The following is a 16,937-nucleotide window of genomic DNA, read 5'->3' on the forward strand; positions in this document are numbered from 1 at the left end:
ATATATATGGTGGGCTTTGTTGGCTCCAGCGCTGCATTAATGCCAGACTCTTATCATGTGATAAACAAAATATCGCTGTTAATCTATTCTCACCTTTGGGTCGGAAGCTGGGTCTATTCTAATGAAAACTTTCACCTTGAAAGTTTAGTATGGATGTATATCTAGGGGCAAGAACAAATCAATCTTCCAACCTGTGTAGGCACACTGTGAAATGACCACATAGAACGTGACGTGCTAACATGGATGCAGCTATAAGCACAGCTCTATCAGCCAAGCTAACCAATCTCCTCTCTCAGTGGATAGCCAAAAGCTGCCAGCCCATGAGCATGGCTGATGGGTTCAAGCTCATTCTACAGGCGGCCACAGTGACCCATCCTACAAACTACCTGCAAGGCAAACTATGATGAGGAGAATACATGACCAGCACACCGCGGAGAAAGCTAGATGAGACGCTGACCGAGGCGTCATGTGTGTCAGATTTTTGGAGACACTATATTGTTAAAGTGGGACATCTGTAATTGGAACTGATACATGTTTTTTTTTTTTTTTTTGCAGCTAAAAACACAGTACAAAAAGAGCAAAAAAGTATTAGTAACTTTGTCAAATCTTAGGTAAGAAGATGAAATTAAATATGATTTTGCAAACATAAGAAGGTAAGCCCATCTTTTAAATTCTTGGGGTAGGATGCACATATCATGAATGTTTTTGGGTTGGTAATTTAACTGTGTAAATGTATCCTGTGCTGTGATTTATGTTGATTTAATAAAATAAATGTATATATTTTTTTATATTTTATATAAATCACTTATATAAAGCACAGACACCTAGATAGATAGATGTGTTTTTGATTTAACCGTGCATCTAAAATCGTATTTAAACACTATAATTCATTTCATGACATTCCAGACCTAAATCTACAATTTTATGACAATTTTTGGGGCTGCCAGTTTGGTCAGTTTTTTTTCCTGTCTCAATTTTGTTCCATTGTTCTTAAGCATGTCTCTAAGGATGTGTTATCCTTGTACATCTCTCTCTCAGTTCCTGCTTGTCTGGCTCCTTGATTCCTGGCAGTCCACTTGGCACTGCTGATCCTCATCAACTCATCACCATGCAGTTTATCTTCTCTGGGATACACTCAACTCTTCAGCAGATTTTTGTACTTGCCAGTTGGATCTGATGCCACTTGCCTTTGCAGTCTATTTCTGTTGTCCCTCTTATCTCCTGATAAAGAGCTGATGCAACTCAAAGCAACAAGCATGCTGGCCAAGCAAAAATCTAGGGATATTGAGGCAAGAGGAAAGTCTATATTAGAGTCTATTTGGTCATGTTTCGTCTTCTATTTCAAAAAAAGATCAAGCTCTTCAGGCTTACATGTAAAGGTAAAGCCCATCCGTCTTTACCATCCAATAAGTCTGTGGCTTAGTGGGAAGAGGAAGGTTTGATGTCATCTTACTCCTTCACATGCTGATGCGTTCCTAGGCAAGGTACTTCACCCCCAGTTGCTTATTGATTTGTCCACAGTAATGGCTCTAGTGTAAAGTGCGTTTAGCTAGCCATTTTTATTTCACCCTTTATGATTTTGCAACTGACATTTTGGGATACACAAGTACCCCATCTAGAATTGGATCTTACATAATATTCTTGCCTCAGTTAAAATCTTAGTGAGACGTAGTATACCCACTTTGAAAACATGCTGATATGCCAAAGATTATATAGATTGATACGACATGATTTGTTTACATGTGAAAAATGTACAAATAAGGCAAATATGATGGCAATAATTAGGAATTACCTATATGAGAAAATGACTAAGGACATTTTCTGCATAGAAAGTTCTGCCAGGTCTCTCCACAGTTCATCTTTGGGTAACGATAGGGAACACAAACTCTGTAGACAATTTTAAAACAAATTACATTGTTGCTTCCTATGAGGCAGAGGAGGAGAACTTTACCTTTATGCAAAAAAAAAAAAATATGTTTATCTAAACCAACAAAAACTACTAATACAGGTGTGTGTTTTGCAAAGTCCATGCAGGCATGTAGAGCCAGATATAAAGGATGTAAAGACCCTAAATAATTTAGTCTTAACAATCCAAATGCCTTTTACTAAAGATCCTTCTGCAACAAAGTGCTAATCTATTCTATGTAATCAAAGCTATGATCTGATCTATCTGCCCTGATGGTGTAGGTGATTTAGCTGCTGAAACCATCTTAGATTAAAATTTTGCTGCAAATGCTTGTAAACTATCAGAGCAATAAGATTCTTCAGTAACAGTCAGTGTGTATTAGATCTTCCACTTTTTTCTCAAATTACTAACATGGTTAAACTCATCCGGTCTAGTAACTATAACGGAATAATTTACTCCAATCCCAACAGCCCATAGTGTTCACCAGCTTTTAGGCACCCACGGTTCAGGGATCACAACCCTGAAGTCGACCGTAAGTAAAGCAGGACATTTTGTTGGGTTCTTGAAGTCCTACGTATAGGATGAGTTCGGAGTTTTTAGAATACCACAGAATTAGGAAAAATACACTTGTTTCTAACTCCACAGTTAAACATATTAAGACATTACTGTATATCTGCCACAACATTTGTTATGCACCTGAATTAGAATTCCAAAATTCTGGTTATAAGGTCTTAGTAAAGGCTATTATTACTAAAAAGCACATAAATGTTGTCTTGTTTTTGTTATTGTCGTGTTCATAGCATGACAGAACTCATATCTTTTTGGATTTGAATTTTTATCAATTTTAAAATATATTCTTACTACCTGGTTTCCTCTTGCTAAACAGACCAGAAGACAAACTCTTAGAACACAATTAATCTAACTAACATGCAATGTTTTTCAGGTCCTGTTAAAGACAATTGATTAACACAACTCCACTTTGACGTAAATAAGTCAACAATGCAGCAGAACCTCCTGCAAGAATTCCTTAAACTTTTTCACTGTGTTTAAAGGTTGCTATAATCTGTTTTATCTCTAACATTAACCAGAGACCAGCACCATTTACTCCCATAATCTTCCCTTAAAGCAGTGGCTTATCTCACACCCTGGCAGACCATGCTTTTGACCTGAAAGATGTTATGTAGAATTAACGTGTGGCCTAAGACATAGTGTTTTAGAGTCTGTTACAAATTATGTTTTTTTTCCAGAGCACAGGTGAACTTTTGTTGAACTAAAAAGAGTTGATTTAAACAATATTTTAACATTTAGCCTCTACATGTACTACTTTAATCTTTGGTATTGGTTAGTCTCTTCATTTGGCTAAAAACCTTACATGCAACTGATTGTTCACAGTTCTATTCTGAAAATGTCCAAACCAATAACCAACAAAGCTGATCAAGTTCTACGGCTCAAAGTCTAGCACAATTATTTTCATCTGTTAAACTACACTTTGTATTCCTTTGTGTTTTACAAATCATCTCTGTGAAACCCTGATGCAGCTTTGTCAACGTAGGTTTTGCTTTGCATCTGTGGACATGTCACTTTGTATAGCTCATGGCTTTTCTCTCTGATGCTAGGAAGCCTTAAAACTGCTTCACATGCAATAGCATCAATGCTGCCTAGCTTTGACAGCACACAGGATGTTTTGCTATCTCAGCTGGTTCTGAAGCTCCCAACTGATGCCAAACCTCTGTAGCAGTCATATGGCACATCACAGGCAGGAGCAAATAGACGAGTGGTAGTCAGTAGGAGGTCCTCTGTACAGTATTAGATCTGTTGGCTTCATGCACATGGCAGATTAAGCTAGCTTGGGTTAAAAGGTTTCCACAAGTGATACTTTTGTATAAGCATAGAGAGCCTGTTGCTCTAGAAAAGAAAACTAAAATACGAAAAGATGCATGGAAGGCATCAAGGCAAAATACTAAAATTACAATCAGAAAGAGTAAAGGAGGCACAACCTTTTATCTGTATTGCATCCATTCTGCAAAACGGGTAAAAAAAAAAAAAAAAAAACTATATTTGAATGTTTTTTTAAGTATTTAATTTTTGTTTTATGTTTTCCAAAATAAATTGTTTGGTCAGAAATCATTTTAGAAATGCACAGAGAAGCCAGATCATTTTTAACCTGAACCATTGACAACTTAGAAACTGCAAAATTAAATTTCTTCTTCTCTAATTGTTACTTATTTATGATTTATAGGTTAAAATAACAACAATGTTGGAAGAGCTGGTATGTACTCAAATAGTGTTTGAGTACTGTCATTTATAGAAAAGAAGATATCCGAACTGGATAAACCTGCAGACATGTCAGTTTTATGAAAAATCTGAAATATGTCATAAACCTATGACCTGTGCATATCTTGAATCTATTTTATACTAATTCAGAAGAATATCCATTTTTTTTAAACTAAACTTTTAAGTTAAGGTTTGAGCTGTTAGATTATATTGTTGATGACTTTTCCATTAGGTTATGCAATAAACGAAAGACAGAGTTTTCTTCAAGCACATGACAGTATTTAGAAGTAAGTGAATAGAGGTAATCTGGTTAAACAACTTTGTGTCTGTAACTACATGATTACCTTAAAAACTTATTTAGAGATCAAAAAGTAGAATAATACATAAAAAGGCCAATAATTGCCTGCAAAAGGACTACAATCGTGATGCACTGAATATATATATATATTAGTGCTGTCAATCGATTAAATTTTTTTTAATCGCGATTAATCGCATCAATGCCTAAGTTAACTCGCGATTAATCGCATTTTAATCGCAAATTTTTTTTCTGATTGAAAATCATTTAAATACTCTTGATGACATACAAAAAATACATACAGGCTAGGTTTGTGCCAATGTTCTTTTTTTTTTGAATGAAAACAGGTCACAGACACTGATTTATGCCATAGAAACATATGGCAGGAAGATGGGGAGGCATGTAGCAAAAAATAACAAATATGTAGCCAAAAAAAAGGCCCTGAAAACAGGCTGATGTAAAAGACAGTCTTTACAGTTAATACAGTCTTTTGAACAAAGACAAGCATTTTACCCTACTGCTATAAAATGTAGTAGAGTTAACATTAGATGTTAATTAACCAAGGTAATAATGAACAATTTTCAATCAATACATCAAAATCAATAGACCGACATCACTAGATGGAGGTAGTCTATGCTCTAGAAAGTTACTTTTCAGCCTCTTAACAAAAATGAGAACACACACACACCCACACACACACACACACACGATACTGACCTGTGGCGTACACAGACAGCAAGAGTGCCGTAGCAGATTCCATTTCACCTCAGTAATCTGTTTTCTCAGCGTATTTCAGGTTGCTATAGGCACCAGACACTCAACTTGTTTGTTGGTGGTGGGGCTTGAAGAAAAGGCACTAGCGCTACCGAGTGTATGAGCGTCTTTTTTCCTTGAGGAGCTCCGCTCTCGAAGCCTATGGAAAATGCATAGACAGGGGGAAAATAGCCCCGCCTTCCCGCAGGCTGCAGCGGGATGTACTTGGAAAATTGTACCATAAAACCACATAGCGTTAATCTCACGTTAAAAAAATTATCGCCATTAAAATGGCCTCGCGTTAACGCGATAATAACGCGATAATTTTGACAGCACTAATATATATATATATATATATATATATATATATATATATATATATATATATATATATATATATATATCTTATAAATAGGTAAGGGCAGTAAAGAGTCCATCTAATTGGTCAAATGTGTTTAATATTACACATAAACAAATTTATATACATAGGCATGTTTCATGTATCTATATGAAATATAATTAAAAGCCGAATTGCTTAATTTGAAAAAAAAAAAAAGATAGTAGCCTAGTCAAATATCTTTAATGGCACTTGCTGCTCCCTAAGGTGACTCAAGCAATCCTTAGGTTAAAAGGAGCGATGTTCAATACAGCCAGATTTCACTCAGGATATCAAGGATGTTGAAATTTGTCTGAAGATATGAAACATTATATGTGACAAAAAAAGAGCTAAAACAGTACAAATATGTCAGTAAAACGGTTTTCCACAGCACATTCTACTGTTCTTCCAAATCTGCTTTGCATTGAAATATTCTGTAAATCAAAACATGAGGCCAGGTGTTTTTTCTTTTTTTGTTGTTTTTTTTCTACTTGTTCTTTTCCTGGAATGAATCTTACTAAAAAAAAAATAATAATAAAAGAAATTTTGCATCGAATCTTCAATGGCAACATGCAAGCTTTTTTAGCCAGTGGTGGCTTTATGCAGCATTTTAATTTTGGCAACGACCATGGCATCAAATCCGTGTTTAAGAAGACTAAAGCCAGAAGCAAGAAAGGAAGAGCAAACAGACTCAGAGTGAGGGAAACACAAAGGGAGAAGGAGAACAAAAAGTGGGACGGCTTTTAAAGAGTAAAATTAAGTAAAAAGTAAGTCAGATCATACATCTGCATTTTTGGGGTAAGGGGTACATTTAGTGCATCCCAAACCAAATGATACCTTATATATGGCTTTATGCATTATCATATTGATTACAATCAATGTAGAGATTATAGCTGAAACATAAAGCAAAATGAAATCTGCATAATTGCACTGCTTTTAATAGCTACAACAATGACAGAACTGAACAGACATCCATTAAAAGTACAAACTGAACTTAAATTTTAAAAAGAGGGGCTTTTAAATGATTAAGGGCAACTGCTAATTTAAAAATGAGGAAGGAATCTTGTGGGAAATGCAGAAAAATTTTTTGTGCCACTATAAATCAGTGCCTAGTGTCTAGACTCAATGTGAATTTCCTCATTAGTAATATAAACATGAACTACAAAGAACCACCCGAAGCAGCAAATAAATAGGCTGCAGAAGAATAATTTCTTCCTTCCACGCATGCAAACACTTCCTATAAATATACACACACACATACACACTCTTCCCTTTCTTAAATGTGTCGCAGAAAATTTTGGAGACTAAATAACCATTACAGGGTGCAGAAACAGTCGGGAATATTAAACACTGTCAACACTGTGCCGAGGAGAGTGTGAGACCTTCTTATCTACATACTGCATTAAGACATGGCTTTCACTTTTCTCCTCCCCGAATAAATTATAATTCCATATAAATATATTGCCTACAGTCTTAAATATCCAGTTGGATGAAAAATATAAAAGAAAATCATAACCTGGTTTAATTTTATATCTTGACCTACAGCATGATTTTTGTTCTCTAATTGGGGTTTTTATAAAAATGTTAATTTTCTTGTGATTTTTTTCCTCCAATCTGCCAGTCTTCCAATTCCCTTCTTGCCTGCTGCACATTTTTAAAACTATGAATTTTTGAACATCAATTTCTTTCTTTTTTTTCTTTTTTTTTTGCCATGCCCCAGGGAGACATTCTCATATCATATCGTCTCTTTTTCTCCTCCCGCCATCCCCCTGAGTCTGAATCTCATAGACAGAATGTAAGGTGACAGTCTGGAGGTATGCATGTGACTGTGGGTATAGTCAGGAACGTGCAGGCTGGGAAAATTTGGAAGGAAGGGGCAAATAGCTGATAAAGAGAGATACTGCAGTGGAATGGTCACTACCATTCCAAGTCCAACCCTGAACTTGGCCAAAGGAGAAATGCTGGAATGTCGCTTTTCATTTTCAAAAGACATTATGTCAGTTTTAACTGAAAAATATCTTTTTATTTTACCTTTTTTGACTAATAAATCGTTTGATGAGCAGACTGACACCTCAGTGCAGCAGTTGAGCGCAGATGCATCTGTAAGCCTGTTTTCCTGAATTTCTATAGCTCAGAAGTTCCCGTACTGTCTGCTAATGTGACATCCAAGTTCAACCTCTTTAAAGCATTCCTTACCTCGTCATATGTCAACACTATTTTTTGCACCTTCCATTTAATTTAAAGCTTAGTTTCCATAGTGCCACCTCAACCTCGGTTATAGCCGCATCCAGTCCCTTATTGGCTGTAGCGACACATCTTTACACTCAATTTCAGAGTTTTCAACTTCTGCAGAATTTGCTGCAAATCCATCACTGGTGTTGTTTTCCCGGAGCTCGCCCTAATCGGACCGTTTGCAAAGCTAAAAGCACGTCTTTTTTCATTGCTGCTGAAAACAACTGTACAGAGGGATAACATGTAAATTGCTCATTCTGATTTCTAAAATCCCATTTAGTATGAATGCAACATAACTCATTAAGCTTTGATTCCATTCAACCACTGACTGTATGACATGGACTACTGCTCAGCTGGAAGGTGAGACTGCACCTTATACTCATTGATTTTCAGCCTTAAACAGGGATTGCCCTGGATTTTAGCTTAATCTCTCTTCCATTAAACATATACAAACATTTTAGGATTTTGGTATTCTGAAGAGACAAGTTCCTAAAAAGTTCAAAATGTAAAAATAGCTTTTTATAGGCCACTGTATATTGATTGATGGATAGATAAAAAAGACAACTACATCCTGCAGTGCCTAAGAAGAGGAAAGGAGCAAAATGCATTTATGGTGAAAGCTAAATTTGATTTTAAAATGCAGTTCCACCCAATTGGTGCTCCTCTACTTTCTCCCCAGCTTTCTAAAATTAAAAATTGATTATTTGTACTTTTCTCATTTCCCTCCATGTCACTCATCTCTCCTGTAAGTATAACCCCACCCTAGCGTTTTACTCCAAGCAGCGAGAGGTTTCCGTCTGAAAGAATGAAACACATTTTCAACTAATCACAGGGCCTGCCTGAGCATAACAGTGGCAATAATTATATACCAAAGCCCACCACACTAAAATGATAACCTTTTCAGACAACACATCTACAGAATATATGCGTTGAATAATAAAAACATTGGGAAGAACTCATAACGGTTGCAGAATTGAATGATAAAGACAATAGAATATAAACCCTTCATTTTCATTTTCATTGCAAAGTAAGACTCCTAATGTTTCGGATCTTATGCATGAACCTGTTTGAACGAAGAGCACTATCATAAAGATACAGAGATACTAACAGCTGAAAAAACATCTTTTGAGTGCAGTTATACATAAAGAACTATTTTAAACAAATGAACTACTCTGGGTAACTCAACTTGAGGCAGGACTTTTATCCTGATCCTAGAACTGAATCCAAAGGCATTATGATAGGCAAGAACTTGCAATGCTGCACATTAACCATGTATTATAACATAATTATCTGCATTTAAACATCAAATAAAAATAACTTATTTTGCCAAAAGAGATTTGAAAGTAACAAGAATATGGCTAAACCAAATTCTTTATTTTTATGCAGTGTCAACAGTATTTTGATCTTTTTGTGTTTAGATTCAGGGTAAATACAGCTGCAGAGGTTATTTGAAAGATAACCTGATGGTCAATGTTTAAATTACCAGTTAAATAAAGAGGGTATGACTACTGTTATTACTATTTGCATTTTCCATTTCTCCTTCTTTGAGACAGAAGCATGTCATTTATTTGTATGAAAAGCAGCTGAAAATTCAAAGACTCCATTATGCATGTGGGAGATGTGTGTTTTGAAGACAGGTGTCACAAAATGGGAGGCGTCTCTTACCTCTAAGGCTTTACTCTTACTGTTTAGCAGCCTGGAGATTTCCCGTGCCACTCTGTCCACCAGATCCTTGGGGTTGTTTCTCTTGATTTCAAACTGGCTCTTCTTCTCATTATAAATCTGCAGACGGAAGGAAAAAGGTGGGATCAGAGGTTATGTGACCGCATCCATTAGCTTAATTAAGGAGATCACAGAGGGGCTGTTTGCTTATTTTCAAGGTAGCACACAAGATGGTAAACATTTACTGTAGAGTCGACAGTTTGCCGGCTGTCATTATACCCACGAGCCTCTGCTCTGTGGAGGAATTAAACACAGAACAGAGCCTTAATGGCAAAGCACTTAGCTAGGCCGCTGCAGTCTGGCAGTCACAATCAAATTAAATAAGCGAACACTCCAGCAGATCCTCACTGCTGGGTGAACACCTTGCGTCTCTACAGTTTTAACTCTTGAAGAGCAAATATACAGGGAAAAACATTTTAAACACATTGGGAAAAACAGGGTGTACTTTTCCTTTATTGCCATTTGTGGCATTATAATAACAGACACCAATGAAGTTGCAAAATGTCTTATAAAGCAGCACAATCACATCTTCACATCTTCACATGTACAGTGAGGAGAAAAAAAAAAAGATACAATCAATCAAAAGAAAAATACCCTTATTGTTAGTAAGAAAAATAGATAAAAACGTTTACACACCTCAAAACAAAAAAAATATATTGTAAGGTAAAAATTAGAATTATTTAAGCTAAAAATAAAAAGGAGCGGGTTTACAAAAGATTGATAAAATTGCACAAAGTATGATTGTAAAAGGTAAAAAGTTGTAAAAAAAAAAAGTCATTAGAATTTAAATATAAACATACCCCAAGTCACTATATAAGCCTAATAGACAATGTATTTACTAATAATATTGATGACATATGGCAAGTTATATAGTAATAAATATAATAGGGAATACTTATCTGTATTTATATATGTCAAGGTCAATAATGAGATTAATCAGAACTAGTGTCAAAGACAAAGTGGCACAGTTATTCATAAGAAATTAAGAACAGAGGATACAATTACCACACTAAAAATATGACTTATTATCACAGGATTGGAAAGTTGTTTATAGAGTGGAATACTGTATGTGCACAGGGCATATAATAAATTCTCGGATATATAAATTATTCTTAAATAAAAATTGTCCAGTTAAAATAATGAAGCAAACACAAAAATAGACCATGGTTCTCCAAGGTCTTAAAAATGCATGTAAAAAAACGACATAAACTGTTTCTAATAATGTGTTTCTACTAAGGAAAAATGGGACAAATACAATGAGATATCTAGAATATTTTACTGACAACCATTGGGATAATGATGATATGAACAAAGTAGTTAATAGAATTAATGTTTTTTTTGTGAATGCGAGGCCAGAGTTGGCAAAGATTAGAGACCAAGGAGGAGATGCTATTAGTAATGGAGTGATTGAAAATAATCCTCACACATTTTTTCTTTTTGCGATAGATGAACTGGAAGTTAAATCAGTGATCATGATGAAAATTATTATTTACATTTTTTTACTGATAAAGCTAAATTCATTAAATCACCGCGGATATGTTAGTTTTAGGTATAGATAATGATCCATTGATCATCCTTTGCTGAACGGACTTTTCCTTAAACTGAAATTACCTTGTATTAATATTGTTCTTAAAAATCTAATCCTGATGTTCCTGTTCCCACTAATTCACCAAAAGGCCATATGAAGCAAATCTGTGACCCAACTGAAGTTTCCTTCTGTCATCCTCATATAAAATAAGAACCCAAGTCACCATCTCTATACATGTAGTAACATGACTTTACAGCAACTGCTTCCTCTAATCATGCACAGCACATTTGTGAAAGGATTTGAATCTATGATACTCCTCTCAGCTCATTTATTCTTGTTTTTCTTTAATTTGAAGCCCATTTGAAGTTCATTAGTTGGCTGATGCATTTAAACCAGTTAAGAAGGGTGAGTACGCACTTATCTTTGATCTGATAATGTTTCATTCCCTTTCAGCACATTATTATAATTAATAGCAGCATGAAAATTCATGCTGTAAATGAGACAGATTTCAACACCTGAAAATCTTCAAGAAAAAAAAAAACAGAGGAATATAAAAGTTTGAAAGCTCACACCCTTAAGATTGGTTCGGGGAAAAAAAAAAAAAAAAAAAAACACTGAGCCCAATTTGTCCCCCAATCTGTCTTTTCTGACAATCATAAGGATGTCCTTGCGCTGATCGCAAGTTGGTAATATTCAACATGTTGGATTGCCTGGTACTGTACTGTGTGTGGTGTTCCCAAAGCACAGAAAAACATATATTGATGAATATGAGGTGTAGCCAATCAGAAAGCATTTTCACACAACCCATCAACACAAATCCACCAGTTTACCAAAGAGCCCCGTGCTTTCAATGTCTTCTGTTGTCATTTTTACAATGAATCCACAAAGCATCTGCGTTTTTCCTTGTTGGCCATGTCTATTTACTTTGACCTCACATTTAATCTCATTAAGTTTTTTAAGATTTCCTGTTTAACATCTGCATTTCCTGGAGTGAAATCTGTTCATGTGTAATGTGCTGCGATTGAAATGTGGCAATACATGACACTGTAGGATCTGTGTAATGTATTGCACCTGTAATATTGATGATTTTCTATCATCATTTGTGAGGCGTCTTAGGTTTTAGAGATTACACAAAAACTTGAAAAAACTTTCCATGTGAACCAGGTTTCAGGTTCATCAGATTCGGCTTTAGAGATCCTGCAGGCAAGATTCTGCAGAACATTCAGTAGATAAACATGCTCCGAAATCGATAAAATCTAGGTACTAAGAACATTTAAATGGAGTAGAGTAATTAAGCAGGATAAAATAATTTGTGAATTAATAAATATCAATAGTTATAACAGAAGGTTTAATTTTGATCTGGCGTTGTCACTGAAATAAAAGAAAAAAATATAAGTAAGTCAATATTCTTAAAAGAAGTGCATTTTAATTAATTTAAGTAAATAACTAAGAAATGTAAGAACAATTATATCTAGAATAAAAAATAAACAGAAGCTCCATTATCTTATTTTAATTGCAAATACTGTATCTATTTGTTGTAAGGGCAAAAATACTTATTGCATTAGCAGATCATCTTACAAACCTGTTCAAAGGCCAAAAACATCGAAACACTCAACGTGTTTCATAGGATTTTATAACCAACATAAAGTCCGGCATATGTGAAAATTGGCTTACAAATCTTTCAAAAATGAAAACTGCAGCAAGCGTTCCTGTTCACATATTTGGAGTTCATATAGTGTTTGTCTTCTGACATACTCAGTGTTTAATAACTCAATGATTTCCATTGGTCTCTCATACAAAACACAAAATAATATACCCTAAAGCATGAGGTTGTATTGTAGTAAAACGTAAAAAAAAAGTTGAAGGCATGGCATTGTAAAGGAGCTAATAGGCATTGATGGAAAATTTTTGAAAATCTGAGGGAAATCTCCTTGCACTACATAAATCTGAGTCAAGGATCAGTTGCTCAGTTATTAAATATCATGTCAAAGGGATTGATGGGTTGATGGGCTGCAGTTAGGAAAGGAAAACACTGGTGTCTGTATGATCTGTCTCTGTCAGACCAAAAGCGGGGCAAGCAGCCGGGGGGTGTTTGGGGGGGGGTATTCCTTCCAACGGCCCACTGAGCATGCAAATTTGGCCGCTGAGACTTAAACCCTGCAAGCACAGCTGCTACAGGGAGACTGCCTGCTGTCTTCTTTTAACTGCCATCAAAGGCACCGGGAATCCTGCTCAGCTTTAAACATCATAAATAACCTCTCAGGATTAAAAATCAAGTAGAAATATTTTTTTCTCTTGTGCAAATTATACTTTTTTAATGAGTTTCATGAACAATAAGATGGTTTAATTTGGTCAAGCTTTAAATGAAGCTACAGTCGTCCACACCATTTTAAAAGGCCTGTTTTTAAGTGTTGAAAGCCTTCACTGGAAACTTATTACATCACAAATGGAGTGTAAAGTTTCTCTCCACTCCACTGACAAACTACACACTGAGACTTTTTAAAGTGAAGCATTTCTCGAGTCAATTTAAAAACCCCATGTCAACTTTGTTTTAAAAATCAATATTAATTCTCTTAATGCGCTGATACTCTTCAGATCTGCCTCCTCCTGGAAGATTCATTACAGTCTGCAAGGACAATATAGACAAAGACAGAGACTTCTATACTAAAACCTTATAGATATAACACAAAGGGAAGGAAAAAGATCAATAAAACCTATATCTAATAATAGGAGCTATCTTGGTATACGTTGGCAGTACTTTAAAAAGGTCATTTATATTTAGTTTGCCCCAGCAGTATTAGCTGTGGAAAGGAAACATCTCTAATGCAATTTCCACCATTTAGTTTAGGGAGTTGAAATTATTCTAGTGTGGTGTATAATTGTGCACTCTGCAACAACTACAAGAGTATGCTCATCAGACAGCCCCACTGGAAAATGCCCTGCCTTACATCAGAGAATTGAGCCACAAACTGTTGGAAAATTAAACCAAATACTCTCACTGCAGTACAAAATGTATGGAAATAAGCTGCAGCCACACATGCTATCTTTACGACATCCAGAATGTAAATATTAAAAGGGATTACAGTAGGGCTGATATTAATGATTATTTTGCAAATGGATTATTCTGTCAATTAATAATCGGATAGCAAAAGGTTCCTTAAAGAAGACTTTTTATGAAATTAAACCAGGTGAAACTAAAACTTTTCCACTTAAGGAGTTCTGGATAGAGCATAATGGCAGACGAAAACGTTTTTTAAAATCTTAAACGCAAAACACATTTCTTTTTACGATTTTGATATAATTGCTAAAGATAAGTTTTAGATTCCAGTTAACGATTAATCGATTACTAAATGATTCATTGATTATTTCAATTACCTGGTTGAATTCTGTAAAAAAAGGTCTTTAAGGAACCTTTGGCTGTCCAATTATTAATCGATTAATCAAACAATAATAATTACAAAATAATCATTAGTTACAGTCCTAGTCTGGGCATAATACTAATACATAATACTTTTACTGAAATTAACATGATATTTTTTTTAACAAAAAGCATTAATCGTGATTAATCAATTACTTAAATAACCGTCAACTAAATAAGTAATTGATTTATCGTTAAGTGGAGTATAGACACTCTAAAACCTGCCATAAGCTTAAAAGCGACTCTGAGCAATTATTGTGCCAAAGTCATAATAAATATATATATTCATTCAATATGAAACTTTTTTCTTTTTTGTTCACTAATATGCTCTATCCAGAAGTCCTCAAATGGCATATCTTCACCTTCAAGTGGCTTCCATTCTGTATAAAATCGTCCTTGAGGAACATTTTGTTATCCGATTACTAATCTAAAAAATTATCCTCAGGTATCAGCGAAATAATTATTAGCTGCAGACATACATTACACAGACATCAACTCTGAGCAGCAATTTACTGTCTGAAAATTTTTACTGCTAAAAGTTGTGGATATCCCTTGTTTTTATTTTGAAAAATGACTGATAGCTTATGGACCGGAATGGCTGTGGAGCAAATTAGCAGTTTTAGTCAGTTATGCTGTTGGCTCAGAGCTTTGACGCTCAAACAGCTTTCTGTGTAGGCCTGTCATTCTCACAGGGAAAAGAGGAGAGGTGGCTCGGCTGTCTGTGCCGCTATCAGCCAACCAAACCTTCTGCTGCTAACGCTCACACAGGACACGACAGAAGTAACTATGCCAATCGCCACCAATATGCTTCCTCTGGCAGCTAAGGCAGTGAAACACACATGCAGAAAATATCAGATATCCATGCAAACGGTGAAAAAAATCGCACATTTTCCCACTCTGTGAAGCTCATACACTTCAAAGGAAATTTACATTCTCAACATTAGCCATGATGACTAGTTTCAGGCTGCCAACCCCTGATCATTGCTGTAAACACACAGATGGAAAGACAGAGTGTGGCGGGACTCCAGGAAATTATTGTTAAAAGTGTTATGCAGATTCATCTGGCTCAAAAAAATCATCAGACAAGTCCTCCTGCTTTGCAAGTCATTTCCTGCACGGCTTGGCTTTGGCAACTAAATGCTGCTAATGTGGCCCAACATTTGCCTACCAAAACGCTCTATCAGAACTAAGTCAAAACGGTTTCTTTCCATAAGCTTGTTTACTTTTTCTCCTATATTTTCTGGTAGTGATGATGCTCCTTCATATCTGTTCCTGTTGCCTGTATCTAAGAGGGGGGGGGGCTGCTTATCTCTTTTTGAAGCCAGCCACAATAAGACGATGTCTGGCTACGGCAGCACAAAAAAAGTTGACAGAGACAGATGGCACATCATTAAGGAATATTAGTGGGCTCTGCCAAGCAGACCCAGCTTCCATGGGCCCCAGGAAGAGTTCAATAAGAGAGAACACGTAGGGAGTGTACAGGCCCCTCGGAGGAGCTGGATAAGAAACAACACACCAGAAAGCTTTCATAGTTCAAACAGGATAGAAGCCTCCGGAGGAGTCCAGTCAGGCACATAAAAACCTGAAACATCGACTGAGACTGTCAAACTACTTTCTCTGGGATGCTTTTCTTTCTAAATCAAAGAGTGGAGAAAAAAAGCTTTGTGTGACTATGCTGGACTTTGTCTACAATTTCCCACCAGCTTAGAGGACACACACAACTGACTACATCGGAGATTAGACGCTTGCCTTTATTCAGCAACTTCTGAGAAATAGTATTTTATACTTCCCAATGTAGGAGTAAATGTATTGGTTTATCCTCATATGTTTTTAATCACATGATCTCAATGTTATATAAATTAGACCAGTTTGTGATGGTAGTCCCAAATATCCAGTTTATTACTTGGCTTTAGGACAGGGAAATTAATTTCATTTGCAACATAATCCAAATGTAACATACCAATTTCAAATCACAAACGCCCTCCATTTTGGTCACATTACATTTAACAGTGAGACACCTACTTTCTGATTCCAGCCCTTTAAGTGGTGGTAATAACTTCAAAGGGGCTTTACCACCACACTGACGGGAAGAGATAGTTGCAGCTAGTGCACATCCATGCATTAGACTAAAAGTCGTAGGGAAACGTCTGTTCCAACCGTTTCATTTCACAATTCTCCTGAGTGGTGCCCGACTTAATACAAGTGAATAAAGTGAATATTGCTAGTAGGTTCCCAATGGGAAATGACATTGGTACCAAGTAGCACTAAATTGGTGACTTGGCAACGACACTGTCAAGGAACGCTATGGACAGCGGAAACACGCAAGAGGAGGAGAGTTTTGCGTCAGAGGTCGTGTATGAGTCTCCTCCGTCATACATTTTTATTTAGAGGAGGAAAGACCGGATTTTTTTTAGAATAGCAATTTTCTAACTT

At 35.8% G+C, this 16,937-nt stretch overlaps 1 protein-coding gene across 3 annotated transcripts in view; it reads right to left on the bottom strand.

Annotated features, from left to right (window-relative positions):
• cacna2d2a (calcium channel, voltage-dependent, alpha 2/delta subunit 2a) overlaps positions 1-16,937 on the bottom strand; it is a 260,234-nt gene that overhangs the window by 191,226 nt on the left and 52,071 nt on the right. For all 3 annotated transcript variants that reach the window (XM_038272939.1, XM_038272940.1, XM_038272938.1), the window contains exon 3: positions 9,502-9,618. In XM_038272939.1, coding sequence (XP_038128867.1) covers positions 9,502-9,618 — 117 coding nt within the window. The remainder of the gene's footprint in view (positions 1-9,501; positions 9,619-16,937) is intronic.

This window comes from Cyprinodon tularosa, unplaced genomic scaffold (assembly GCF_016077235.1).
Source record: "Cyprinodon tularosa strain WSP-4 unplaced genomic scaffold, ASM1607723v1 ctg85, whole genome shotgun sequence".
In the NCBI taxonomy this organism is placed as follows: Eukaryota; Metazoa; Chordata; class Actinopteri; order Cyprinodontiformes; family Cyprinodontidae; genus Cyprinodon; species Cyprinodon tularosa.